Raw genomic sequence first — 27,929 nt, 5'->3', positions numbered from 1 at the left:
CATCGTGTTTATACAACCTCCTGGAATCGTTGACATATTAAGTAGCTGAACCTGGACTGGGATGTTCAGGGATTGTATTGACAGGTTAAACAGTTGAAACTGATGCCAGAAGCCCAGTGTCAACATTGGAGCCAAGCAAATACTGCCTACAGCGCCATATTCAGAGAGTTTGAAGACTGACTCCCTCCTCTCGAGAACCATACAGGCAACTGTCCGTCCAGGTAGCCACTTTCTCTTATTCCGATCACCTCCTATGTCATTTTCTTTTTAGTATAACTATTTCTGCATGAAAAAAAGTCTATTGGTATAATGCACTAATTTTCTGAAAATCCAGAAGGAATTGTTTTTCTTTGTACAAATATTTTAACATACAATATTTTAAAATCAAGAATGAGTTTTTGATTGGTTTAAAAATTTTAAGTTGGCTTGAAGATTTTCAAAGATTTCCTTTATGTAGAGATTGCGGGTGATATTATTGTCCTTATTTATAATAATTTTGCATAAATTAATAAAAATAATAAGTGTTTTAACTATTTTTATTAACTCTTTACAAAATTAGTAGAAATAAACCTTTAAAATTAACAATAAATACACTAATTGTAATAACAATGTATAATTGCAATAACAATAAATATACTAATAGTAGTCCAAAGGTCTCAATTTATAATCTTGGAAAGCGTAATAAATATTTTATTTTTTTCATTTACAAAATATCACCTCCAAATCCTCATTCTGGAGATGATGTGCTTGGTTTGCAATTTAGACATTTGCCAAAAAAGCAAATTCTATACTAAATTAAATGTATATTAAATGCATGGTAAGTGTGTTCTAAACTTAGCAGTTGCAAAACATTTTTTTTTCTTTCATAGGATGATTTTATTCAACCAAGTGGGTTATTTCATTTCCTTGTTTGCTACAGTGTCCTGTGGTGAGTATTAGCTACAGCAGTTAAAAAATAGTATGTGAGAGAGGAATATTCCACTCCTAGAGAAAGCCTTTAACCATACAATTTGGGGGAAGGAGGCAGCTGCTGATACTTCAAGGCAAGAACTTCTCTTTAGCTGCATGGCCCCAAATGCACATGACAGGGGGAGGGGCTCAGAGACAACAGACTCTTGATGCTTTTGTTAGCAGACATTCCCATTTAGGGATTACTCTCTGGCAGATCCCCACCCCCACCCTCCATACTTGTTTTTGTTATCAGCCTTCAAAAAACAAACTCTACCTGAAAGATGGAAAGAATATTAGACCCTGTACAGTGGTTGAGTCCAATCCAAGTATCTGATTAATATATGATATTTTTAATATAAGGCCTAGGGAGCTCTTTCTGAACTGAAGGTACTTGCTTTAGGTTTAACTAGTATATTATTCCTTTGGTAGTCCGAATGGAGAGCTTTCAGCACTAGGTGTCAGTGTGCTTTCTTTCTCTGTGTATTCCATTAGATTTTAGAGATAAGAATGACCCTGAACAACCCCTCTCAATGGTCGTTAGAGAGTGAGGATTCCCCTGATATACAATGAAGGGTGGCTTCTGAGTCAAGGGTGACATACGATATGGTCACACCACAAGGATTATTTTCTTGACTCTCAAGTATTTGACAGGGTAAAGAGCTCTGAAGAAGGCTTATCCTCATAAAGAGAAGTCATTCCTTTAGGGGGAAAACAAAACCTTTTTCTTCCCTATCTGCTAATTATGCCTCCCTCCATCTGTCCCATCAACCCTACCTGCTTGTCTATGTCACAAGTATTGCTATGCTCAAACCAATCGAACGTGGAGGATTACTAGCCAGAGATGCTATGGACCATAGCTAAGAGAAAAAAATGACTTAAAACTTGTGATCATGATAGGGAAATTGGAGATGCAAATACATATAATACTTAAAACTGAGTATTTTATGTAGTCCCAAAGTATGAAACAACTATTGCTAAATTATTTCTTTAGTTTTTCATATTTTTCTGCATGTATCTATCTGTTTTTATAAAAGTGTTATTAATGACTTAAAAATAACTTTAACATACCTTTGCTATTTATAGCTAATGTTAATCCAACCAAATATTTTTGTTATCCATTCCTCTTTGTGGTCTTTTGTGTGTACATGCTTTGCACATATTCAATCAATTTATAAATTAAATAATTGGAAATAAAAAATGTTTGATACAAAGGTGTAAATGCTTTTGAAGGTTTTATGGCACACATTATGGGATTGTCTTCCCGAAAGGCATTCTCTGTTTGGTTTTCCACACAAGCATATGAGAGTGCTCAACTGTCCCGCTTAGGACAGTGCTAATAGATGTCTGTTGCTTTGTAGTCTGACATAGAATCAGCTTCCTGCAAATAGTGTCCAGATTTCTTCCTGAGAAACCATCTCCAGGTGTTGGTCCACATGGTCCTGGAGATGCTCTGTCTGCTGTTGATGCCCAGGCTGGAGCTTTTGACTCAGCCAGACCAGAGCCAGGAGCTTCAGACAGGGTTGGTGTGATGACCTAACCAGAGCTAGTCTTGTAACAGGCTTTTCATAGGCTTCTAGGAAGAAATTCAGATTTATTCTTCTTTCCAGCTTGGCTTGAGCTTCTGGGCCTGCTGCTATTGTGCATCTTGAGACCAACAGACCTCAACCATGTCTCGCTCACTCTCAATTGGTTGCCTCTTACTCTTTTATTATTCTCATTACATGCATATTTATATATGTACCCAAAAGTGTATAAATACAACTTGCTGAGTTTGTTTTGCTTGTGTGTATATGGTTTGTGTATATGTGTAGACTGGATAACCAATAAGCGAGCTCATCTCTGGGAGAGGCTGATTTTTCTACTCCCAGAAATCATTAGTTGCCTGTAGTTAGTTCTTTGTCTAAGAGTGGGACCCCATGAAACTTTCCCCCTTCCATGTTACCATGTCCATTGGTATTGCCATTGTTCTGGTCTTGTTTACACAGCCATTTCTTATTTCACAGCAGATTTTCTGGTATTCTAGCTATCATAATCTTTCCGTGCCCTCTTTCATGATATCCCCTGAGCCATAGATTCAGGGTATGTGCTGTAGATGTATCCACTGGGGCTGGGCTCCCCACAATATGTTGACCTCTGCATTGTGTTAAGTTGTGGTTTTCTGTGATGGTCTCCATTTGCTATAAAAAGAGGCTTTTATGATGAGGAATAGTAGCTATACTTACATAGGAAAGGTGACTCCTGCACTGTTATCAGTTTTTATATACTTATAGTCACTTATGTTCCTTTGGTAAATTATCTTTTCATATCTGACATTTAATTATAAAAATGTTCTAATATTCATTTATCTATGTCTACACACACACACACACACACACACACACACACACACACACACACACACGGGTGCCATAGAGCACGTCTGGAGATGAGAGGAAACCTCGTGGAAGCTGGCTCTGCCCTTTCACTCTGGGGCTTCTGGGGATGAGACTCAGGTAATTAGGGTTGAGTACAAGCACTAGCTCCTGAGCCTTCTCTCTGCCACTCACTCAGAATTTTTAAAGTTAGATGCTTTTCTTTCATCATTGATGGTATTTTTCCTTTTCTTTTTTGACCATGTAATTTTTTAATGTGACTAAATAACATGCCCAATGTCCATGGACATGGGGTCAACCTGAAAACTGAAAAAACGTCATCATTATAGATCATATAAGTTACGTAGACTGTGAACAAACAACACTGTTAACATCCTCCTCCTCCTCCTCCTCCTCATCATCATCATCATCATCATCATCGTTGCCATTACCAGCTAAGGAGGAGGATGAACAATTCTATAATTAGAACATTTTTAGCTACTCTTCTTCATCGGCTGAGTCACATGTTAGTTTACCAAGACTCAACTGCAGGATAGGGACTTTCAGGCCATCACTGGTGACAGATTGTGTTTTTGTATGTGTCTGCGCAGTGGGATGGCAGAGGAGTGTCTGTTCAATAATTATGAAACACTACCACATTAAAAACAAGTCTCTTTATAGCTACCATTACCACTGGGCCTACTATTCAGCGTGTTGTGCAAATGGGACAGCTCAGGATGTGCACTTGGGAACACATATTCCCAGGAGCATCTACCCAGGAAAATCTGCTCTTTCCAAATATAAACCTGACCCAAGAGGTAGGCATGGCAACACCTCTCCGATAAGAAAAGAAGCAATATTGCTAGTTTGACTCATCGAAATGGGACTCAGCAGCAGGATCCCCACACAGATAGAACACTGAAAATCTGAAATCTTCAGTGCTTAATGAACTATATGTTGTCTAGATACCCATTCTTTGAAAACAATGGCATCAAAGATACTCAAATGGAGATGGACAAGGTTGCCACTGGAGTACTGCATAATTAATGAAAACCTGACTGATGAACATGGACAGGCTACCTAAGGTAGAAAACTCAGTAAAAGACTTGAGTTGGATCTCTTCAGGTAAATATAGATTCATACACTAAATCAATTGAAGACAGTTCTCTAATGATATGTGGGGTACAGAATACCATATATAATAGAGCACAAACAATATATGTTCCAGTCTATTCAAGTTAGCTTATAAATACACTTTCAGTTCTGTTTTTTATTTGAAAGATATTTATTTAGACTTTTCTTCCCTTTTATTTAAAATAGATTCTTTTCTTATACAATATATCCTGATTATAGTTTCCCTTCACTCTACTCCTCCCAGTTCCTTCTCACCTCCCATCTTCTCCAGATCAACTCCACTTCTGCCTCTCATTAGAAGAGAACAGGCTTCTAAGAGACAACAACCAAATGTAACAAAATAAAAAACAATAAGATAGGACAAAAGCCATCACATCCAAGTTGGACACGGCAAGCCAACAGAAGGAAAAGAGCCCCAAGAGAAGGCGCAAGAATCAGAGACCCACTCACTCACACACTCAGGAGTCCCATAGAAATGGGACTAAACTGAAAGCTATAATACGTGTGTAGAGGGTCTGGTGCAGACCCCTGGAGGCTCTCTGCTTGCTGCTTCAGTCTCTGGGAATTCATAAGAGCCTTGCTCACTTGATTCAGAGGGCCTGTTCTCATGTCTTCCATCCCCTCGGGCTCTTATACTCTTTCTTCCTCCTCTTCTGTGGGGTTCCTTGCGTTCTGAGGGGAGATGTGTGTTCCAAGGACTCTCTGTCTCTCTCTGTCTCTGTCTCTCTGTCTCTCTTTGTCTCTCTGTCTCTCTCTGTCTCTCTCTGTGTGTGTGTGTGTGTGTGTGTGTGTGTGTGTGTGTGTATGTGTGTGTGTGCATAATACCTGGGTGTGGGTCTCTGCAAATGCATTTTCCTTATCCAAGAAATGAGTGCTCGATAATTAGTTCGCTTGAATAAGGCCGAGGCAGACAGCAACATGTAACACTGCCTGCTTGGAAGCGGACAGACAAGACTGAGAGTCGGAGTGAGTTCATGTCCCAGGACATTTATTCACCGCGTGGGATGAACCATGTCTGAACTCTGAGACTCAGTTACTGACTTCTTTCATGAAAAAAAAAAATGCAGATAATGGTCCTGACCTCAATCTCCCCTTAAAGTGTTGAGGAATGTAGGGAGATGGTTGTCCTTAAAGAGTTTCGGGGAGTGGGGGGGAAGTTGTATATCAGTGGTTTTTTTTTTTTTTTCGAGACAGTGTTTCTCTGTGTAGTTTTGGTGCCTGTCCTGGATCTTACTCTGTAGCCCAGGCTGGCCTCGAACTTACAGAGATCCTGCCTGCCTCTGCCTCCCTAGTGCTGGGACTAAAGGCGTGTGCCACCAGTTTTTAAGGTGAGATGTTTGAGATGTTTTCATACCATGTTAGAGAGCAGACAGGAAAAAAAAATCCATACTGTATCTCAACGGGGATAATTTATGTACAAATTATTATATAGGTAATAAAAAAGAATCAAATTTTGTGCATAAGTGTCCATAAGATGGTTTAAAATAGCATGCGGTGCTGTTTAAATCATTGTCATAATGTTTCTTTCTACCCCCCTCTGTATTGTAATGATCTTCGGGTAGTCATTGGGATAAGTACAAAAGAACAACAAAACAGACTCATTTCTATTAAAACTGTCACACTTTCCCTAAATCTATCTTTAATGGTTCTGTCGCAGGGTGCCTGAATCAGCTGTATAAAAACAGCTTCTTCCGAGGTGGGGATGTAGCTGCCATATACACGCCAGATGCTCAGTACTGTCAGAAAATGTGCACATTTCACCCCAGGTGCCTGCTCTTCAGCTTCCTCTCAGTGAGTTCAACCAATGATCCAGATAAAAGGTAAGAGGTGATGTTTTTATCATTACCAGGTTAGACATTCCTCAAACTGCTTCCAGTATGCAAAAATGATGTCGTATTTCTCAGAGAGTTCAAAGACCATTTTCATCCAAAGCTCCTAGACTCGGTCTTTCCAAAGCAGACTCCTAGACTACTGAACACAGAGACAGACATTCTAAACATCCATGGCACTTGTTCACGGCAGTAGGAGGCAGTAACGCTCTAGCCAAGGCCTGAAGGAAGAGCATGTAACAAGAAAGGGTCCTTCCTCATACTGTAATATTTAGACTTTCTCGTTCATCTTTCAAAATATTATACTGTCCCCACATGTATTTTTGTTTATGTCTATAAATATGTAATTGGCTAGGTTCTGCGTATGAGGGAGGACATGAGGGTTTTTTTCTTTTTGAGATTATATGACTCCATTTAATATTAGACATTCGAAGTCTATCCATTTTCTCATTTTTCTTCAGCATGAAGTAGCATTCCACTATGTAATTTCTGTCTTATTCATTTTTATTATACATTAATTAAAATTTATTATAAATGATGCAAATAACACAATCACACATTCAAATTAACCAGACCCAGAGACTAGACAACTCAGAGAACTTCTGTCCAGTTACAGTAGCCATTTGAAAACAAAGCTATAGAACTTCACAGTGGATTTTATTCTTTAACTATCAAATATATATTTTATTCACTTATGTGTTACTTGTCTGGTAAAAGGTGAAAATTTTACCTGCATAGAGAAATATATTTAGTTGTTTGACTTGTTACTATATTTATGAGTAGCAAAGTTGAAAAAAATATAAACCAAGAGTTTTGTTGATAATAGACTTAAGATCTAGTAGGCACAACTCAATGTTACCTGTAGTAAGCCAGTTTGAACGTTTAGAATGTAGAAGTGAGTGAGTGTGTGTGTGTGTGTGTGTGTGTGTTATTAACTGGTAATTTTGACAAGTGCAAGTATTAGAAATATAATTGGAAATTTCACCTTAATTTTTTTTCATTTGATCAATAGCCAAAATGTCAATTTTTGCTTCTGTCTCCATACACATAACTTTCATTTTTATTCTATCCAAATTTAAGAATTAGAAATTCGACACTCATTTTCTAATCCCTATGTGCTAACTTACATAAAAAACGCAAACTGCATGTGAGATTACTGTATTAAATTCTGAACTAGGTTCTAGGATTCTTATAAATAGTAAAATTAACATAAAGTTGATATTGAAGACAGAAAAATTCTCCCATTAGAAGGAAACTACCAGGGATCAATAAACAAGATGAATATCACACAGAGACCCAGATTATGAGTGATTCAATCTTTTTAAAGTAAATTCAAATACTTATAAAAATAATCACCACTTTAGAAAAGGTAGATGTTTCAGATAGGAGAATCCTAAGTTTATGGTCAGCTTGCAGATGTTAACAAGATCTTGCCTCAAAATAAACTAAATAAAAGCTGGGGGGGGGGGCTGGAATGGAAATGATAGAGCACTTAATTAACATGCTTGAAGCCCAGGGTTTCTTCCTCGGTACACATAAAACAAAAACAATTATCTTTTGGGAAGAAGATCTATGGAAGCTCAAAATGCAGGCATAACCATCAACTCTAGAATATGGTTGGCTCTCTGCGCTTAAAGCATGACCATGAAGAGAACCAATGCTGCAGATGGAGTGGAATTGTCTTGAGAATATCCTCTTCAGCAAATGCCAAGGAAATGCTATCAGTTTCCTGACCCCAGGCTCTATTTATTAACACATAGAAAATGCTGGGTAATGTCGTAACGTGTGTTTCACATTACATGCCCCTTTATGAATATATAAAAAAGGGATCTTTTTTAAAAAACAGGTTTGGCTGCTTCATGAAAGACAGCATTACAGGAACCTTGCCAAGACTGCATCGGACGGGTGCCATTTCTGGTCACTCTTTAAAGCAGTGTGGTCATCAAATAAGTGGTAAGATGTCAACTTTTTCAACAAGATTTGAGTAAATAACACTCTAACTCACAGAAGCTTTTGCTCAAAGTCTGTGCTTTCATGGACTTTTAGAAGAGAACACTAAGAAAGAGAGTGGAGATGGAGCAGCGTCTCGGTCACATGAAGGGGTTACATATATCTTGATAATGTTCTTGTCTTTATCACTTACAACACACAATCTTAATGGGCCTCTGCTATCCAAGGTGCTCACACACAATGTAAGATTTGGAGAAAATGAATGCGCACTCCAAACAGCAGACCTTCCCTGTTTCCAGAAAAGACTTTCCAAGTAAGACTCAGGGGACATCCCATCCCCAAGTTCACTTCAGGGAGATTCGTGGCTCCCACCAGAATTGATTCTGCCCTTTCCAGTTCAAAGGTCTGTTGGCAATGTCTAGTGACATTTTAGATCCTTACAACTGGAGGAAATGGTACTCTATGGTTATGGCTGGAGTTGGTGCAACATGTCTACCAGGCACAGAGCAGTAAGCCACAACCTAGAACTTTCTGTCCACCACTAGGCTATTGATAAGGGTTTAAGACAATGGTTCTCAACCTTCCTAATTCTGCAACCCTTTAATACAGTTCCTCACATTGTGATGACGCACAACCATAAAATCATTTCTGTTGCTACTTCATAACTAATTTTGCTACTGTTATGAATCATGATATAAATATCTGTGTTTTCTGATGGTCTTCAGCTACCCCTGTAAAAGGATCATTCAACCCCCAAAGGGGCCGTGACCCACAGGTTGAAAACAGCTGGTTTAAGAAATCTTATTGTTTGCCATTCAGCTCAGACTGAAGGTATGAGTTCTGTCAATCATGCTAAGCATACCATTGCTTACAAGGAATGTGAACGCTAGGATGTCAGAGAGCTTTATTTGTGACACCCGTTGCAACTGATGTCCTAGGAAACAATTTCTGCACCATCTTAGAGGTTTAATACAACGAAGACACTTCTCTAACATGACAGGGACTGATGAGAAAGAGAAAGCGCCAAAAAGAGTGAGGTGGTGTGTTTGGAGAATCTTAAGAACCGACCCGGATTATGCTGTTTTGTCTTTAAACAGTTCATCCTGTCTGTTCAAATTTCCGATGTTCTTCTTTTCCCCCAATATCACAGTCTGAGTCTGCAACTTGAATTTTAGGTAATTAATGAAGGATGACAATGGCTTAGCTATCAATACTCCTTCACCGGTATAATAGCTACAGTTAGCCTGAAGCAAAATGCTTTTTCCGTCTTATGCAATCAAATCCATATACAGTATTTGATTAAACTTTATATATTATGATTGTGACCGACAACACAATGTAAAGAAATAGGAGTATTGTGCCTTTTCTGTAGTTACTTAGCTGTCATTTTTTTTTCCCAGCTTCATCTTCCTCACTAACTTTGGCTCTAAAGTTCCTTTCTAACTTTCTCCCAGATATCTTCAAGTTAACAAGTGGTCTCAGGCTGGGTGGTGGCGGTGGTGCACACCTTTAATCCCAGCACTCGGAGGCAGAGGAAGGCAGATCTCTTCGAATTAGAGGTCAGCCTGGTCTATAGAGTGAGTTCCAGGACAGCGAGGGCTACACAGAGAAACTTTATACCTGGGGTGAAAAAAGGTTAAAAAGTGGTCTCAGAAAGCAATTTTAATCAAAATTATTGAGAGGCAGGCTTAAAATTGACAGATGGTCATTAAGAAAATGTTTTTATTTGTTGTTTTTATTTGTGACTACCTCATCCCAACCCTTAGCCCATTTCCTTTCTGATCTGCAGCAAATTTAAAGGAAACTTATTCTATGGTTTACAGATTGCTGCCCTGTATGAACCTCTGGGGGGTATTCAGCACCTCCCTACACCCTAACATAATGCTTCTCTCTTAGTCAGTATATACATATTGTCTCTATGTATAAATTAATATTATGATTCTTAGAAATTTGCAGTTATATACAATAGAATATTGTTTGTGCTAATACACACACACACACACACACACACACTGCTAATCTAATTAAGTTTTCTGAATTAACTATATTTTTAACATATAAGATAAACTTGAAAGGACCTGTTGGGCTGGCTAAAGTCCCTTCAAAACTTCAATGAAAAGGATTCTTAAATAGAATTTTTAAAAAAAATGTAAAAACTGGTGTGCTAGCACATGGCTATAATCCCAACACTGGGGAGGCAGAAGCAAAGACCATTTCAAGTTCAAAGTCATCCTGGTCTGAAATGGGAGTTTGCCACATCCACTATGGCTTGGGTCTGAGAAAACTGATGAAGGGTATCAAGGGAATAAGAAAGGACAGACACACAGACCAACATGGAGAAAGGAGAGAGTGCCGTGCGTTGTAAGCGTTGAACCCCCAAACCCCAGAGTGATTATTATGTACAGCACATGGGAGGGGTAACTAGTCTCAGAGGGAGGTCTCCAAAGGCAGCCAGTCTCTCCTCTTGGGCTGTAAACATCCTGGAGGAGGAAGGTGAAGTTGCTCGTTTTTTTTTGCACACACTGGTGAGTTGTTCCTGAAGACCCGGGGAAGGCTTTGCCAGTTTCCCATGGGTCTGAGGCATTGGCCCTTCACATGGCTGTGCCCATGTCAATAGACTTCATCTGCTCCTTACATGTGGACTCAGGGCTTCCGCTGGTTGCCACAGGAGTTCCAAACCAGCCAGGTCTACAAGGCATGAAGGGGTAGGGGGCGAAGTGTGGTGGTAATGGTAGTGGTGGAATTTAAGAAAATTTTAAAGCAAGAAGGTTTGAAATGGTTTCATCAGGCAGGCAAACAAATTCCCACAGTCCATAAAAGATTTAACACCGCTGTCAGTGGTGAGACCTGCAGTCACAAATCACAATCAGACCTGAGTAGGTGAAGAAAGAGAAATAGACACAGGTCATGGTTTTTTGTTTTTGTTTTATTTGTTTGTTTGTTTGTTTTCGATCCAAAAGTCAAAGGTACACCAGTGTGTCCAATACTTCAAATCTCCAGCCCACACTATCTATCAGGACCCCTGTTACTTTCGCCTTGTTTATTTATCAGTGCCACTGGTAACTTCTGTGAAACTGTATTGTTGCATACACCTTGCAGGGTAGGAAAGCAAAGTAACCTGCTTTTATGCTGGTACAATAGGGCTTGGGTAAACACACTGGGGTGTGCTAATGTCCAGCAGGGTTTGATAATTTAGATATGCAATAAAAATTCTAAATCCTGCACTTACCAGGGAAGTCACCAAAAATGGGATCCTGGTCTTCAAAATGGCTCTGGTCGAAGAGAAGTTTAGTCTGTGTCTAGAAAGAAATTCCGCCGAATGTCTCGACTGTCTCAATGTGTTTCTTTGCAGCTTGCCACAAAGACACATATGAAGGACTTGATATGAGAGGATCCAACTTCAATATCTCTAAGACCAACAGTGTCGAAGAATGCCAGAAGCTGTGCACAAACAACATTCACTGCCAGTTTTTCACATACGCTACAAATGCATTTCATAGACCGGAGTACCGGTGAGTGAGGCTGAATGGTTCCTTGTGAAACACACCAGGATTCAACAGCATCCTCCATGAAAAAGACAAGTCTGCTTCTCCTCCACTTAAAGCACAAAGGGGATGTAGTCCTGAGCATTTCCCTCATTTACATACTTAATTTCAATGGCATTTCCCCCCGCTCCAAAACAGTAAACTTCAAAGGTATCCATAGGCTGTGTATGGATGAAGGCGTAACACCAGACAATGATGTCTGCCGGCTACCCCATTTGCACCCTAAACTGCCCTTTGCTGAAAGAAGAGTATCTATTGATTAATAATAGCCCAACCATGCACCACTGTGGTTATCATTTCAATAGCAAATGTTATCCTCACGATTGTGTGCACCTTGAGAACCATAACAACGTCTTTTGTTGACATTCAGGAACACCTGCCTGCTGAAGCGCAGCTCCAGCGGGACACCCACCAGCATAAAGACACTGGATAACCTGGTATCTGGATTCTCACTGAAGCCCTGCGCACTTTCCGAGATTGGTAATTAGATGAGAACGCTTCCACTGTGATTGTGATGTGCTAAATAAGAGTGCCTGGAAGCATCCATGGGCCACTCTCAGGGACCTGGGGATGAGATGGGTTTGGGCCAAAGGGTTTATGTAGATGTGATTACATGGGAAAACTTAGAAATAAGAACTCTTCTAGAGTACTAGAATGTGCCCTCTGCAGTCTCAAGGGTCCTTATTTGATAAAGTGGGAAACAGAGGGGTCCAAGTCAGAGACCAGAAGACTTGAAAAGGTTACATTGCTGCCATTAAAGGTGAAGAGTCCTAAAGCAAAGGAACGCCATGACCTGTAGGAATTAAAACGGGCATGGGACAGGTCTACCAACATGCCCTTCCAAAGGAACAGACCCATGCAAACCTTTTGCCTGGCATCCTGAAGGATATACTTTGCTTTTCTGATCCCTAGGACTAAAAGACAATGAATTTATGTTGCTTAAACCTCTAGTTTTACTGTAACACTCCTACAACAACAGCATTAGAAAGTACAGTGACACTATAGAGAAAACTGTGAGGTCATTCGATGGTGTCCATATCTAGCAAAAAAAAAAGAAAGAAAGAAAGAAAGAAAGAAAGAAAGAAAGAAAGAAAGAAAGAAAGAAAGAAAGGAAGAAAGAAAGAAGCATAGTGCCATGAACCAGCATTCTATAATTTCAGACACAGAGGTAGTTTCAGTTGAATTATCCAGACAAATGCCATCATATTTAGCACATCAAGGTGCCAGTGGTGAGATCGACTGAAACCAGCTCACTTATGGTAAGTAGTGCCAATACTGAATGCTGGCTCTATGCCACGCCCTGTATTGGTTCTGAGTTCTGGGATATGACCTCTCTATTCAAGACCCAGAAGCCTAAAACAACCTACCTCTTTTCCTATTTGTCTTTTCTTTTCCCCATGTATCCTCTCCATGCTGTGCCATTTATTGGGCTCAAGTTTGTTAACTATTTAGTTTTAATACCCATTTTTTTCTAGTTTTTGAACACTTGACTACAGGAGATAGGACTCTTTATTCACTTGTGTTTTGTTCTGTATATCATGCTTGTCTTGGACGGCTTATCCACAGCTGTATCTAAATGCCAGACAGCTGGGAAATATCTCAAGAAAACAAGGCTCTTTTAGCTCATGATTCTGCAGGCTGGGAAGCTAAAGACAAGGTGGCTACATCTGGCAAGGACTGTTGTGAGTCTGGGGTCATTCAGAGATTCCCTAGCCAGTCTGATTCAAGTTTTGGTTTTAGTAAATTAGAGGCTTTTTTAAAAAAAGACTGGCTAGGATCAAACCAGAGAGAGTTCTCTAGGTAAGGCCCAGCTCTTGTTAGACAAAGGATTATGAAGGCAAAAACCACGGAGTTATAATTTGGGGAAGCCAAATTAACTCATATCCTGTCTGGGTGCTGGCAAGGCTCGGGTTTTGTAACAGATGTCCATCCAGCAGGTGCCTCGGTCATCCAAGAAAGCAAGCGTTTCATACAAAAGCAGAACATCCAGTTAGCCTGTTTCATCTTATGACCCATAACCTTGTGGGAATAGCTGAGGCAGTGAAATATTTAGTAACAATCAGCAATTTATTTTATTTTATTTTATTTTTTATTGTTTTGTAGAATAGCCCAACGGTTCCAGGAAGTGGTCCCTCTCGGGCCAGCTGACAGGGTACATTCAAGGTAGCAACTTCCTCACGGCTTATACAAGTTAAAAACAATTCGGGTTTCACAAGCCTAGCACAATAAATTTGCCCTCTGAACATAATGGTCACCATCACAGGACCTGACGCTGCACCCCCAGCATGGTAGAAAAACGCAGGTCAAGTGAGCATGCGTGGAAGATAACAGACTACAAGAGGAAGCCTTGGTTTAAAACAACCCGCCCTTGCCGTAACTGATCTAGTTCAGGGAGGGCAGGAACTCACTCCTGCAAGAAAGGCGTTAGCCAGTTCCCGCGGTTATGCCTTCAGGACTTCCCACTAGGCTGCATCTCCCAAACTGCCACGCTGGAGAACAAGAGACACCAGGAGTTTTGGCTGGGGGCAAACCTCTCCAGCCTTAGCAGCACACGGCTGCAAGTATTTTTTATGCACAGGGAAGAGCTGACAAGATTCTTTTGTCCTGCCTCAAGCCCAATGCAGGGGCTGCCCACAGCCTCAAAGAGCACCTCACATGCCCAGGCTCAGATTGCCTTGTACTAGCTTTCTTGAGTTGCGACCAGTTCCCACATTGCTTCAGTCTGATTAAAGTGTCCTTCACTGAGTGATAAAAATCCTGGCTATTTCAGGAAATGGCCTTTTTTTTTTTTTTTTTTTTAAGAGGCAGGGCTTTTCACATCTCTTGCATGCCAACCAAAGCCACAGGAAGGCTGTCTCTGGGCTTAAAGTTCTAAATTAAATTCATAAGCCATGGGTGGCTTTCAGTCATTACCACACCCTTGTCCTCAATTTTATCAACAATGCGTTCAGCTTTACGGATGAAAAAAACAGTAGTTCCTGGGGTAAAACCGTATGTTAAGGTCACATAGCAGAAGCTACCACTTAGACGAGTCCCACAAATCTCCTGTGTCCTCCCTTCTTTGAAATGTCTAGCCTCTTACCTCACAACTCAAAATGAACTGTCTTTCAAGACGCATTTTCAGCAGTTTCCCGCGTGGATTTCGAAAGCTTTGGAGATCACCACACCTCCCCTGTTAGTGAGTCGATGCCATTTGCAATTCTAATTGAGAGACTCTTTCCATATTAATGTCTTGGTATCGTCCCACAGTTATTTCCACTGCACGAGGCAGATGCCAGGTCACAGAATCACCAGGACTCATTGCTTCTCCCTCCGCAAAGCTGGGGTCAGGTCAAATAAACTCAGGGCCCAGGAGGGGGATTTTCCAGGGAGCTTCCAGACAAGTCAAGTAATGGCCCTTGTCTGGGAATGGTGGACTGTAGCTTTGGAGGGGCTCCAACCACTCTACTGGTTGGTTTTCCAGGTCTCTATGGAGCTGGGGAGGAGCCAGGAATGTAGGGCGAGTTAAACCCCACCCAGCTCTTGCTGACGTTTGGCCATTTTTCTGCCCCAGGATTGTGTGTCCCTTTGGCTAAATTCCAGAGATCCAAAAATGGTGGTTTGGTTCATTTTGCCGGTATTCATCCCGGTTATAGAAAAGATGGGTTCTGGGCATTTTTATTCTCCCACCCTCACTAACATTCTATAACACTTTTAATAACCATAGAGTCATAATTGGGATTGTTATTGCTGTGATGAAACACCATGACCAAAGCAACTTGCGGGGAGGAAAGGGTTTATTTCAGCTTACACTTCCAGGTAACAATCCATCCCTGAGGGAAGTAAGAGCAGGAACCCAAACAGAGCAGGAACCTGGAGGCAGGAGCTGATGCAGAGACTGTGGAGGGGTGCTGCTTACTGGCTTGCTCATCATGGCTCGCTCAGGCTGCTTTCTTATAGAACCCAGGACCACCAGCCCAGGGATGGTACCACTCACAATGGGCTGGACCCTCCCCTCATCAATCACTAACTAAGAAAATGCTCTACAGGCTTGCCTACATACAGCCTGATCTGATGGAGGCATTTTCTCAGTTGAGGCTTCCCTCCTCTCTATCAACTCTAGCTTGTATCAAGTTGACAGAAAACTGGCCGGCACACATAGTTAACAACCGACCTTTCAAGTGAAAATACTCTTTGAGATACGAGATGCCCATTTTGCCTGGTTCTGATTCCACATCTCGTGTGCAACAGTAGAGAGCTGGAGCACAGCCCAAGAGGGCCACCAGGATGACGGGACACCTAGAAATAATGGGAAATTTAGAAATGAACAAAGGAAAATGTTAAATATGTTCAACTTGGAAAGGAGTCTAGATGACTGCCTTAACTTTTGGTGAAGTTTGTTCTTCAGTTTTGAAAGGCTGTCTTCAGGGAATGGGTTGGTACACAATTCCCCGGGGTTGGTTTGGATAGAGAGGACTTTGTAGAAACTAAGTTTTAAAAGTCCCTGACATCTCCAGTGCTCCAGCAAAGAAACTGACTTTGTCATGAGGTGGCAAACTCCTTTTCAACTAACAACGTCTCGTAAAAGTTGTAGGATGACCTGCCAGGGATATCTTGGGAGGATGCAGGTGTAGGTTGGCATAGAAATCTACATTCTCTTCCAATACCAAGGGTCTTCATGTATTTGCGTTTATTATTATTATTATTATTATTATTATTATTATTATTATTAATTCGAGCAGTTGAGTCTAGCTCCCTAGGCTGCTCAAATGGATGATTATGAGAAGTGCACTCTTTTGATCCAACTATATTAAGTACTGTCCTATCATTATTCTTAAGTTTCTATACTATACTACTAGTATAGAGTTGATTCTTACATGCTATCAAATTGAGTAAATCATGTAAACAGCACAAATAAAAGTCTATGAGAAAAAAAATATGTAAGGGAAATGAAAATGAAGCTTTGCTCTTCTACTATCAAATGGCATTTCTGTTAGCTCCTCAGAGTCTATGTTAATCTCTTCTTATTAAAATACTTTCCATAATACTCAGAGACAAAACACAAGACAGCATGTTCTGAAGGCTTAGTTGGGACCAGGGTAGTTTAAGGGAAACACAAGTCACCTAAACATCTTGTATTAGAAATGATGGAGTTGCAGGAAGCATCCATTGGCTTATTCTACGTATCTGGTGTGGGGATTTGTCTCTAGAGTGAGAACAAGTTTTGCATTTCTCCAAAGAACAAACTACAGATTTGCAGATTATTTCATAGCAATTTATTTTCCCCTTTTACTGAAAATAGATTTTTTTTCCCTCACGTAATATATCCTGATTACCCTTTTCCCTCCCTCCACTCCTCCCAGTTGCTCCCCACCTCCCCTCCCATCCAGATCCCCTCCCTTTCTGTCACAGAAAACCAACAGGCCTCTGAGGGACAATAACAAAATAAAATAAGGAAACAAGAACTAACACGTCAGAATTGAGCAAAACAAATAAACAGAAGGCACAAGATTCAGAGAGCCACACGTTTGCACACCCAGGAATCCCATAAAACAGTAAACTGCAAGCTTTAATATATACCCAGAGGACCTCTTGCAGACCTGTGCGGGCACTGTGCATGCTGCCTCAGTCTCTCAACAGGCAATGTTAAACTCAGGATACTTAGCTCTGCGGATACTCAGTGGTCATTACCTTAGTTACTATGCTAAAGCTTAAGCAAATTCGGCCTTGTGTCACTGAGGAGTGCTTTTCATCGGTGAGTTCACAGGTTGTCCCATGGATATGTTCCAGCATTTCGCCTTTGCAGACCTAGATGTGGGCCAGGTCATGACCCCCGACGTGTTCGTGTGTCGCACCATCTGCACCTTCCATCCCTCCTGCCTCTTCTTCACATTCTACACGAACGAATGGCAGATAGAATCCCAGAGGTGAGTGTGAGCGGGCGTGCTCGCTTCTAAGCCTTTTCCGTTCCTCGCAGAGGCTTGCAGGAACATTGCTGGTTTCCCTAACAGCGCTGGAGCCTGTAATTTAAGTGGGTGTTTTTCTGCCAGGTGCAAGTTACTCCAGAGATGAGCAGATTCATCTGCATACCTGCCCTTCTGTAAAACAAACACACCATTGAGTCAAACTACAGCAGCAAAGGGATCAGGCAGCTTTCTTACCAGCATTAGGGTTTGGAATTGGCTTAAGAGCTCCTCATTCAGTCTGCCCTTTAATCTTGTGAGAAATCAGAGCCCTGCTTATTTTGATCTAGAGTCTAGTCTGACCTCTTCACTTTGAGACAACTTCCCGTTTCCTTTATGCACAACATGGGACCCAAAGACGGATGTGTGTGGATATAATACCGAAGGCAGCTTAAATCCAAACGATTTGTTCTCTGGTGCCTTTTCTTTTTTCTTTTTCTAATTAGAAGGTGGAATTTTATCCTCTCTCCTCTTTTCATGTGGTCTGTACCTACTAGTTTTTGCCGGAGAGAGAAGTGACTCTATTTATATTTAATCCCTGTGGTATTTTGGAGTTTTGCAATATGATTGACTGAAGAGAGTTTCTCAGAATACAGTTTTCAGAGCTGCATTTTAATAAAAAGAAATGGGAGCTGCTTTTGTATCTGTCTAATGCCTCTAATACTGTTTCTTTTTTTTCTCTTTCTCACTTATTTTTAATAGGAATGTTTGCTTTCTTAAGATGTCTAAAAGTGGTACTCCAAGTCCCTCTGTTCCTCAAGAAAATGCTATATCCGGATACAGTCTCTTCACCTGCAGAAAAGCTCGCCCTGGTAATGTGACTCAACAGTGATGGTACATGATGTGTGTCCTAGTGTGCCTGTTGGATGTTGTAATAAATACCATGACCAAAAGCAAGTTAGGGAAGAAGAGAGTTCATGTTGCAGAAACAGAGATAGGAACTGAAGCAGAGACCATGGACAAATGCTGCTTTGGGGCTTGCTCCTATGATGGGCTCAGCTACCTTTTTTTTAAAAAAATACAATCCAGAACCATCTGCCCAGAGGTGGCACCACCCTCAGTGGGCTAGGCTTTCCTCCACCAATCCTTAATCCAGAAAATGTCCCACAGACATGCTCACCAGTCCATCTGATGGAGACAATCCTTCAATCAATGTTCCCTGCAGTTGGAAGTTTTCCTGTGTCCTGCCTGGTCCTACAGCTGCTCAGACCCAAGTAAACGTATAGAGGCTTATATCAGTTACAAACTGGGTGGCCTATGGCTCAAGCTTCTTGCTAGCTAGTTCTTGTATCATAAATTAACCCATATCTATTAATCTGTAAATTGCCACATGGCCGTGGCTTACCAGTATTATTACATCTTGCTTCTCCTGCCGGTGGCTCGGAGCATCTCCTTCCTCTCTTTCCTCCTCCCACTGTTTCTCTTGGATTTTTCCCACCTGGCGCCATCCTACCCTGCCATAGGGCAATGCAGCTTTGTTTATCAACCAGTCAGAGCAATACCTATTCACAGAGTACAGAAAGACATCCCACAGTGGTTCCCTCTTTTCAGATGACTCTATTTTGTGTCAAGTTGACAACTACTAACTGCCAAGAGGTGTGACAGAATGCGGGATCTTCTAAGAGTTGATGAAACCATTCTCAAGACACTAGAAACTTTGTTACTCTGGCTTATTTCCTGTCTCACTATCTGTCCTTTGATGTTTGTGCATGGTGCAGAACCCTGCCACTTCAAAATTTACTCTGGAGTTGACTTTGGAGGGGAAGAACTGAATGTGACCTTCGTGCAAGGAGAGAGTGTGTGCCAAGAGACTTGCACAAAGACAATTCGCTGTCAGTTCTTCACTTACTCGTCACTTCCAGAAGACTGCAAGGTGGAGGGGTAAGGGGCCATGTCGTTGATGATTGGCAAGGTCGTTATTTTATGGTCTTAGCTGCAGGTTTGATTTTGTTCTGTCCATTTTGTCCAGGTGTAAATGTTCCTTAAGGTTATCCGTGGATGGCTCTCCCACTAAGATCACCTACGGCACAGACAGGAGCTCTGGGTATTCTTTGAGATTGTGTAAAGCTGTGGGCAGCCCTAGTGAGTGAAGCTCATTTGTTAAGGAACTGTGTGGAAGTCTGGGTTGTGGGGACTGATGACTTGGTCATATGTGATGGGGCTGTGGAATGGAGGGGATGGGGATTTGTGTCCAGTGCTGACCACGCATCTCAACACTTTTTAGTCTGCACAACAAAAACAAATGCGAGGATTGTGGGAGGAACAAACTCCTCTTTAGGGGAGTGGCCATGGCAGGTCAGCTTGCAGGTGAAGCTGGTATCTCAGAATCATCTGTGTGGAGGGACCATCATCGGACAACAATGGATCCTGACAGCTGCCCATTGCTTTGATGGGTAAGTTTTAGATCCTTCGTGTGTGTGTGTGTGTGTGTGTATGTGTGTGTGTGTGTGTGTGTGTGTGTGTGTGTGTGTACATGTTTACCTGTGCATACACATGTGGAGGTCAACATCAGGTATCTTCCTATATTGCTGTCTGTTGTAGACTATTATTTTAACTAGACAAAGGTGTGTTACATTTGTTTATGCAGCAGAGTACTACTTTAACTGTGTAAAGGTGTGTTACTTTTGTTTATGCTGCATTTAATTATGAAATGATGGGTTGCGTTTGTTTCCCCTTGCCTGCCCAAGGCACCTGATTGGTCTAATAAACAGCTGAACAGCCAATAGCTAGGTAGGAGAAAGAATAGGTGGGGCTGGCATGCAGAGAGAATAAGTAGGAGGAGATATCTAGGCTCGAGAGAAGGAGAGAAGGAGAACAAGGAACAAGCTCAGGGCAAGAAGCCAGACATACTCCAGCCAGGCAGACATGGAGAAGCAGCGAAAATAAGATATACAGAAATAAGAAAGGAAATAAGCCCTGAGGCAAAAGGTAGATAAAGAGAAACAGGTTAATTTAAATTAAAAGAGCTAGCCAGACATGTGCCTAAGCTAGGCCGAACATTCATAACTAATAATAAGTCTCTGTGTCACAATTTGGGAGCTGGTTGGTGGCCCAAAAGAAAAAGCCTGGTACATTTGTCCATCTCATTTGTTGAGAGAGGGTTTCTCACTGAACCCTTTGACTAGACTAGCTGAACAGAAAGTCTGGGGATCTGCCTGTCTCTGTCTCCAGGCATATGATTGGCCCAAGTTGTGTGTTGGGACCTGAACTTGGGTCCTCATGCTTGAGAATCAAGCCCTTTACCCACCAAGCCATCTACCTCCTTGGCTCTGACCTATTTGTTTTGACGGTAATAAATGTTTCCAAGTCTTTGCCTAAAAAGTATCATAATTTTAAATTTAGTTTGTATGTCTTTTACATGATTATTTTAAAATTCAAAAGATGGGTAGGTAGATTTTTAAGCAACAGAATGTCTTTAATTCAGTCTCCTACCAGGGCTTATTTTAATCAGTATGGCTACTTGATAGCTCTGATTTAATGAAACCAATTGCTTTCAGGATTGGTAAACTGAACTTGATTTTCCCATAGCTTCTTGGAAAAGGACAAAAGCATTCCCATATTTTTACTTGTAATAAACATGAAGTAATTACAAGGAAAAATGTACATTTTGAGTACTATCAGCCACAGCTTCCTGCACTGTGAACTGTAAACCTATATGGACTCAGTGAAACTCAATATGGGAGTTTTAAAAAACTTTAGCAATGGTAAAAGGTCCCTGCATGTACACTGACCAAAATTAATTCAAAATCAAACACATGACAGACCCAAGGCCTTCCGGCACTCCTATCTTGGGCTGTGTCACGTGACTCCACTGCAGCCTTTCTTCCTAAAGCACAAGGTACTTATTTTGCACTGTGCATGCTGTGCCATGCAATACCAACAGATTGTACCCTAAACCCAACTAGACTGAAGGTTATTTGATGTTGTGAATCACAGTGTGGGTTCTGTGTACATCAGGCTTTCTGCTCTTACAGAACAGAAACAACAGTTTAGTTACAAAGAACAAAAACATAAAAATGTTTCTTGTCACAGTGTACTTTGGATTGTATAGTGTTAGGCTTTGGTTTTTAAATAGGGTTGTTTGAACTGATGACTTGAGTTTTATAAACTCACTGAATGAATGTTGGCTTGAGTATTGGATAGAATTTCCAAAAATTTCTTAATGGTCCTAAACCTATGTCTGCCATTTGATTTATGTGAAGTGACATTCTCAGCATTGTCAATTACGAAATTAAAATATTAAGGAAATCCTAAAATCATTGAAGATGTTCTCTGTCTTTTAATATCAAATACTCAGACATGTTTTAATTATTTATGTGAAAATAAGCACATTTATTCCATTATTATGTGAATTTGCTTTCATCATTAATAAATGGTAAAACTATATGTACACCAAAGAATTATTTTGAAGTAAGTTTCTTTATGATACACTATCAGTAAATGTGTATCTGCTTCATATAGTCACATACATACTCCAAACAAACAAACAAAAAAACCTGTTCAGTCAAAAGGGAGTCTAAAATAAAAGTTTAAGAGGTTTTATTACAAACTAAATCTTTAGAGATCCAATACTAGATGATGATAAATTGCCAGAAGGAAGAACTAGGTCACATGGAATATTTTCTTTCTTCTTCTTTTGTCTCCCCACAAGAAAAAGTACTGAGAAAAATGAACAAGGCACAATGCCAATGTTACTTTGGTTTCATGTCTCTCTCCTAGGATCCCCTACCCAGACGTGTGGCGTATTTATGGCGGGATTCTTTATCTGTCAGAGATTACAAAAGAAACGCCTTTCTCAGGAATACAAGAACTTATTATACATCAGAAATATAAAATCTCAGAAGGCAATTACGATATTGCCCTAATAAAGCTTCAGACGCCCTTGAATTACACTGGTATGAAGCACATTGAAGGGGAAACCGCACAACTGAATTGTATCACTTCAGGTTGAGTGAGAAAACAGATCTGCGGCAATTGTCTTTGTTTTCTGGTTGGTGGGGTTGAGGGAAAGAGGAGGCTGCCTGGGAAGTGAAGATTCTGTGAACTGCCACACAATCACAGCTGCTTAAGGGGCAAGAAATCTCAATCACTTTCTGGGGTGGAATGGAACTGCGTGTATGGTAACAAACAGTAGGTACAGGGAAGGTTTTGCCATCTGAGGACATTGCGCATCTTTTCACAAGATTGGTAGAATTACCTACCGCTACTTGGGCTTAGGAACATAGAACTATACGAAAACAAGAGGGACTAGATGTTAATTGCTAAGAATACACGGGGCAGACAGTGAGGGGCATGGAGTATGTAACTGACTTTGCAGGCACATCACTCCCCAGAAACTGAATGCCTCCCAACACCATGAACTGCGAGTGTCTGTTAACAACTCTGTAATCTCAGACTGCTCGCCCTCCCTCCTTCCACCTCTGATATCTGCTGTAGGGTGTGCTGATCTCCTCACCACTCTGTTGTAATAATCAAGCTAGGCATTCAATTCAAGCGCTGGGACTGTGTGGCTAATTTTACTCGGAATTCTGCCGCAGTATATATTAAAACACAAGAAAGTAGATAATGTTTTCCATTAAATTTTGGTGGAGGAGTTCCCCTCTCCTGGGAAAGTTTCATGCCAGAAAACCATACAAAAAAAATGTGAGAATTTCCTGGGAACATGGGCTTTAGAAGTTGATGTCTGGAAGGCCATTCTTTTTACTCTTTAGTTTCAGTGATGAGTTTCATTATGTTTCATACGTGGACACAGTGTATTTTGATTGTAGTCACCTCCCTTCACTTTCTCTTGTCCTTTCCTGTTCTTCATCCTGACTGGCCCCAGAAGGCTCATTCTTGCTGTGTTGCTTCGTAGAAAAAAAGAATAAGGGAAAAGATAGAGATTAATTTTTAAAGTCAATATCTATGGCTTTAATTAATCCAAATCTATTCATGAAATTTTCTTCCAGAATTCCAAAAGCCAATATGCCTGCCTTCCAAAGACGACACAAATACAATTTATACCAACTGTTGGGTGACTGGATGGGGCTACACAAAGGAACGAGGTACAGCCTGACATTTGAAATGTCCCTGTCTTAAATGTTGAAGTCCACGGAGTAGGTCAGCTCCTCCACCATCCCTACTCATGATCTTTGTGTTTATTCCAAAATATTGGTCCTCTGATTCCCAAGAATATGATTTTTTTTGCATTAAAAACCGATGAGCTCATGCTTTAAGCATCTTACTCGTAATAGATATTATATGCTCATGACTCTGCATAACAGACTGTGACCCTCTGGTGCTATCAGGTCCAGTGCAGCCCATCTGGTCCTCAGCACTCATAGTGTCCCTGTTTACCATGCTCTCCCTTGGAATCAATAGCCAAGGTGCCAGCATCACTCTTTAAGGACAGTTCTTAATATTTGTTTTAATGCATTCCTGCAATATGATAAATCTACCTTTTCCTCTAATTATACTGTTAAATGCTTAGGTAAAATACATAGATTCATAAAAAGAACTACTAGATTATAGTACAATTACTGGTATTTATTAACAGAATTTAACATAGTGATAAGCATATGTCTTTTTTTGTTTGTTTGTTTGTTTTTTGAGACAGGGTTTCTCTGTGTAGTTTTGGTGCCTGTCCTGGATCTTCCTCTGTAGACCAGGCTGGCCTCAAACTCACAGAGATCCACCTGGCTCTGCCTCCCGAGTGCTGGGATTAAAGGCATGCGCCTCCACTACCCAGCACATATGTCTTTATTAATGTACCCACATGTCAAATTGTTTTAATATTTGCCATACTCTTGAAATAGTGATGGGCATAAATGATGTTTTCATTTCTGTCATAACTACAATGTAATTCAAAGTATCCATGACCCTTCCACAACAATGCTGCTAATAGTACCATATCCCTGCATTTTTTGTCTACATTTAAAACCGAGGGGCTTGTTCAGCTTTCCTTGTAAGACAGTCAAAGGAGAGGTGAGTTTTTCTCTCTTCTTTCTTCTGAGTTTATGGATGGATCTACTGTTTGTGTGGACCTGAGGTCAAGAGTTCCTGTGTGTTGAGACTTGAACTATTTTTATAGAAATAAGCATGCTTCCTTTCTAGAATAAGTGCCAGATAAACACTATTAGACATGTTTGTGTCATGTTTACAAAAAGAGATGATTGGCTGTGTCTTCTCCATGTTTCCTGAACCAGTCAGTTTGGATTCAGTTAACTCACATTTTCACTATGTTCATCTGGCTACATATATATAGACACCATATACATATGCATAGATATGGGAATATAGACATGGGAAAAAATCAAGTTATCTGCAAGTGTATAATTTGTCATGGAACTTAGTCTATGTAAAGAACACAATACTCTGCTGTCAAATGTTTGGGATTTACTTCCACAAATTTTAAATTTTTTATTACAATTTTAATTTGCAAAACAAAGAAAGGCAAGAACAGCCAGGCATTTGTATTAAAAGTACAAATGTATGAAGGAATTTTTTTTCTGAGAGTCTGTTGAGACAGTGTTAATCCTGAGAAAAGCCAGGTCCACCATTTTGAGCCAAATTTAAAGCATGCTTTATTTAAATATTAAATACTGACCAGGATGAACTTCAGTCAGGACCATTCCCTGGAGTTTCCCAGCTGCGTGGCCCCAAGACATGTCTTGTCGGGACTTATAAGACAAACCCATTGGGTCATCGTACTTTCCCATGAGGCTTCGTTGTTATTTTTCAAGAACTACAACTCCCAGCATCCTAGGAAATTACCTGATATTTGGGCTGTGGGGCTTACAGGTTACCTCACAGTATTACAGCAGGAGGAATGCAGAAATCATAGAAACCAAGTCTGTGGTAGCTTGGGTGATAGGGCTGGTGAAATACTTCATTAGAAGGAAGCCAACACAGATTGCTCCCTCTCCTCCCTGTCCCTGTCTCTCTCCTTCTCTCTCTCTCTTCCTCCTCCTCCTCCTCCTCCTCCTCCTCCTCCTCCCACCTCTTCCCCTTTCTCTGTCCCCTTCCCTCTCATTGTTTCTGTATGTATAATTCTACCTCTTTGACATTCACTGACAAGTTTTTGATCACAATATGACCCCCATGAAAAGTGGACCACTTTGACTACCTTTAAAATTCCGGTCTTATTTCCCCATTTATTGTATTTTCTGCCTTTAAAGGTCTATCTTGATTGCTTTGTAGGTGAAATCCAAAATGCTCTACAAAAGGCAGCTATTCCTTTGGTACCCAATGAAGAATGCCAGAAAAAATACCGAGATTATGTTATAACCAAGCAGATGATCTGTGCCGGCTACAGAGAAGGCGGGATAGATGCTTGTAAGGTAATATATTAGACCGTGAACAAGCACATCATAGTTCACTGGAGACAGTCCATTCAAAAGCAACTTTCCAACATTACATTTCGCTAGTTTTTGTTTTAAAACTCAGAGTTAAATGAGCTGAAGACTTTATCTTTATAAATAACCTTTGACAAATTAAACATAATAATACATATCATTACATTACTGCATATATTACATTACTTATAATAGGTATATCCGTATATGTATTGACTATGACTGGCATGTCCCAATCAGTACAGCTACATGCCTTATTTAAGGACATTTTTATGAGTCATGGTTAGGTTAAAATACAAGAAAAGTAGATGTATTTGAACTTTGGGTAAAAATGCTAAAATTGTCGGGTTTATCTGAGAGAGGGGGAGGGAACAAGTTGGCCTTATAACCGCACACTTATTTTGTTCACGGCTGATGGGGTACAAGGAATTTGAGGAGCTACATGTGTGTTGTGCGAAGTGTGACTGAAAAATGTTAAGAGACACTTATCTTTGAATTAGGAGCTCTTTATTTGAATCACTGTTATAACTCTCTACCACTGTTTTTCTACCCACTGTGACCCAGGGAGATTCCGGTGGCCCCTTAGTTTGTAAACACAATGGAATGTGGCAGTTGGTGGGTATCACCAGTTGGGGTGAAGGCTGTGCCCGCAAGGAGCAACCAGGAGTCTACACCAAGGTTGCCGAGTACCTGGACTGGATATTGGAGAAGACACAGAGCCGTGGTGCAAGCACTCTGGAGATGTCTCCAGCGTGAGGAGGCTGGGTAGTAAGGAAGAGCCCAGCTGGCACCAGTTTTTCCACCTGCTCTCAAGTCAACAGAGAGCCCCAGACTTCTCACATCCTTGTCATAGGATTAAAAGCACAATGTTGATACAGTTGCTGAAGACAACATCTTGTCAAAACGTGTTTCCTGCCTTGAGTCATAGAATCCCCAAATGGAAGCTATCCAAAGCGCATCATGCTTGGTTGGTCAAAATGGCCAAAGGGTTTTATTAGGTAGTGAATGGGTGATCTGAAATAAGCAGTTGAAAGTAAGACTCCAGATTCTAGCACAGTGTCTCGGACCGTTCTCATCTGACTTCTGACTCTGGACCTCAGCAGATTTCAGAGTTACCTGCTGTCCTCCTCACTCATTGGTTCCTTAGATCCCCATGCTGTTGTTGCATCTGGCTCAAAGAACTGAGAAACCTGGTTCTGTCTGGTGGAAGGAGGAGACCTTTGTAACATTTTCTTTACAATAAAAGGATGGCCTACTTGAACGTGAGGAGACAGAGCACCTTTCCTTCTAAACCACCTTCCTGGCCATTGCCACATGGTCTTGGCTACATATAGGTGGAAGACCTACAAGGCTGTGCTTTTCTTGTTGTGTGCAGCTCTTGCAATAGGCTGATCCCACAGTATTCACACAGGGCAGGGAATTTGATGGGAATCTCCCAGGGAATCTTGGGAGTTTAATTGATGATGCATTCTGCAATAGTAATTCATGAAGTGTCCTTGGATATAAGGTTTTATATAAAATCCAAGATTGTGACTGAGTTGAAAAATAATCAGTGGCCTGCAGAGTGGATGACATTAATCCTCATGTAACACAAATTCCCAGCTTGCCAGTGATTCCCAGAGTGGGCTGTACGTGCTTAATTCCATTTAGTTAAGCTGATTAATATTGACACAGAATTGACCATTTACAAACTACTGGGCAAGTTAAACAGACAACTAGAAAAATGAACTTTTCTGTAGAAGATCCAACTTTTCCTTGTATGTTCAGAGGCTTGTTGAGTAAATCAGAGGCTTAAGTGGGGAAGAGCTAACGGGCTAGCCACAGAATTTGAGATGGGAAGTGGAGAGGTAGGCATTACCCCACGAGCAAATGGCTTTTGTAAAATCTGGCTTGA

General features: G+C 40.8%; 1 protein-coding gene across 1 annotated transcript; it reads left to right on the top strand.

Annotated features, from left to right (window-relative positions):
* The first annotated feature begins 870 nt into the window (after positions 1-870).
* On the top strand, positions 871-27,929 carry Klkb1 (kallikrein B1). The gene is made up of 14 exons (XM_052752791.1): positions 871-928; positions 6,094-6,256; positions 8,112-8,218; positions 11,568-11,727; positions 12,131-12,240; positions 17,507-17,666; positions 18,405-18,514; positions 19,421-19,583; positions 19,672-19,784; positions 19,927-20,095; positions 22,422-22,597; positions 23,651-23,746; positions 25,881-26,020; positions 26,600-27,929. Exons 1-14 carry the CDS (start codon positions 871-873, stop codon positions 26,789-26,791), a joined length of 1,917 nt encoding a protein of 638 aa, XP_052608751.1. The 3' UTR covers positions 26,792-27,929.

This window comes from Peromyscus californicus, unplaced genomic scaffold (genome assembly GCF_007827085.1).
Source record: "Peromyscus californicus insignis strain IS unplaced genomic scaffold, ASM782708v3 Scaffold_23__1_contigs__length_62951481, whole genome shotgun sequence".
NCBI classification, from domain to species: domain Eukaryota; kingdom Metazoa; phylum Chordata; class Mammalia; order Rodentia; family Cricetidae; genus Peromyscus; species Peromyscus californicus.
Note: the sequence above shows the minus strand (reverse complement) of the source record. Positions and strands in the feature narration are given on the sequence as shown.

What these genes read in the sequence shown, in the direction of transcription:
- Klkb1 (XM_052752791.1), top strand. Translation starts at nt 871, where the DNA reads ATGATTTTATTCAACCAAGTGGGTTATTTCATTTCCTTGTTTGCTACA. An exon ending in CTGCAGAAAAGCTCGCCCTG is followed by an intron (nt 18,515 to 19,420) that starts GTAATGTGACTC and finishes TGCATGGTGCAG; the next exon opens with AACCCTGCCACTTCAAAATT. An exon ending in TAAAGCTGTGGGCAGCCCTA is followed by an intron (nt 19,785 to 19,926) that starts GTGAGTGAAGCT and finishes AACACTTTTTAG; the next exon opens with TCTGCACAACAAAAACAAAT.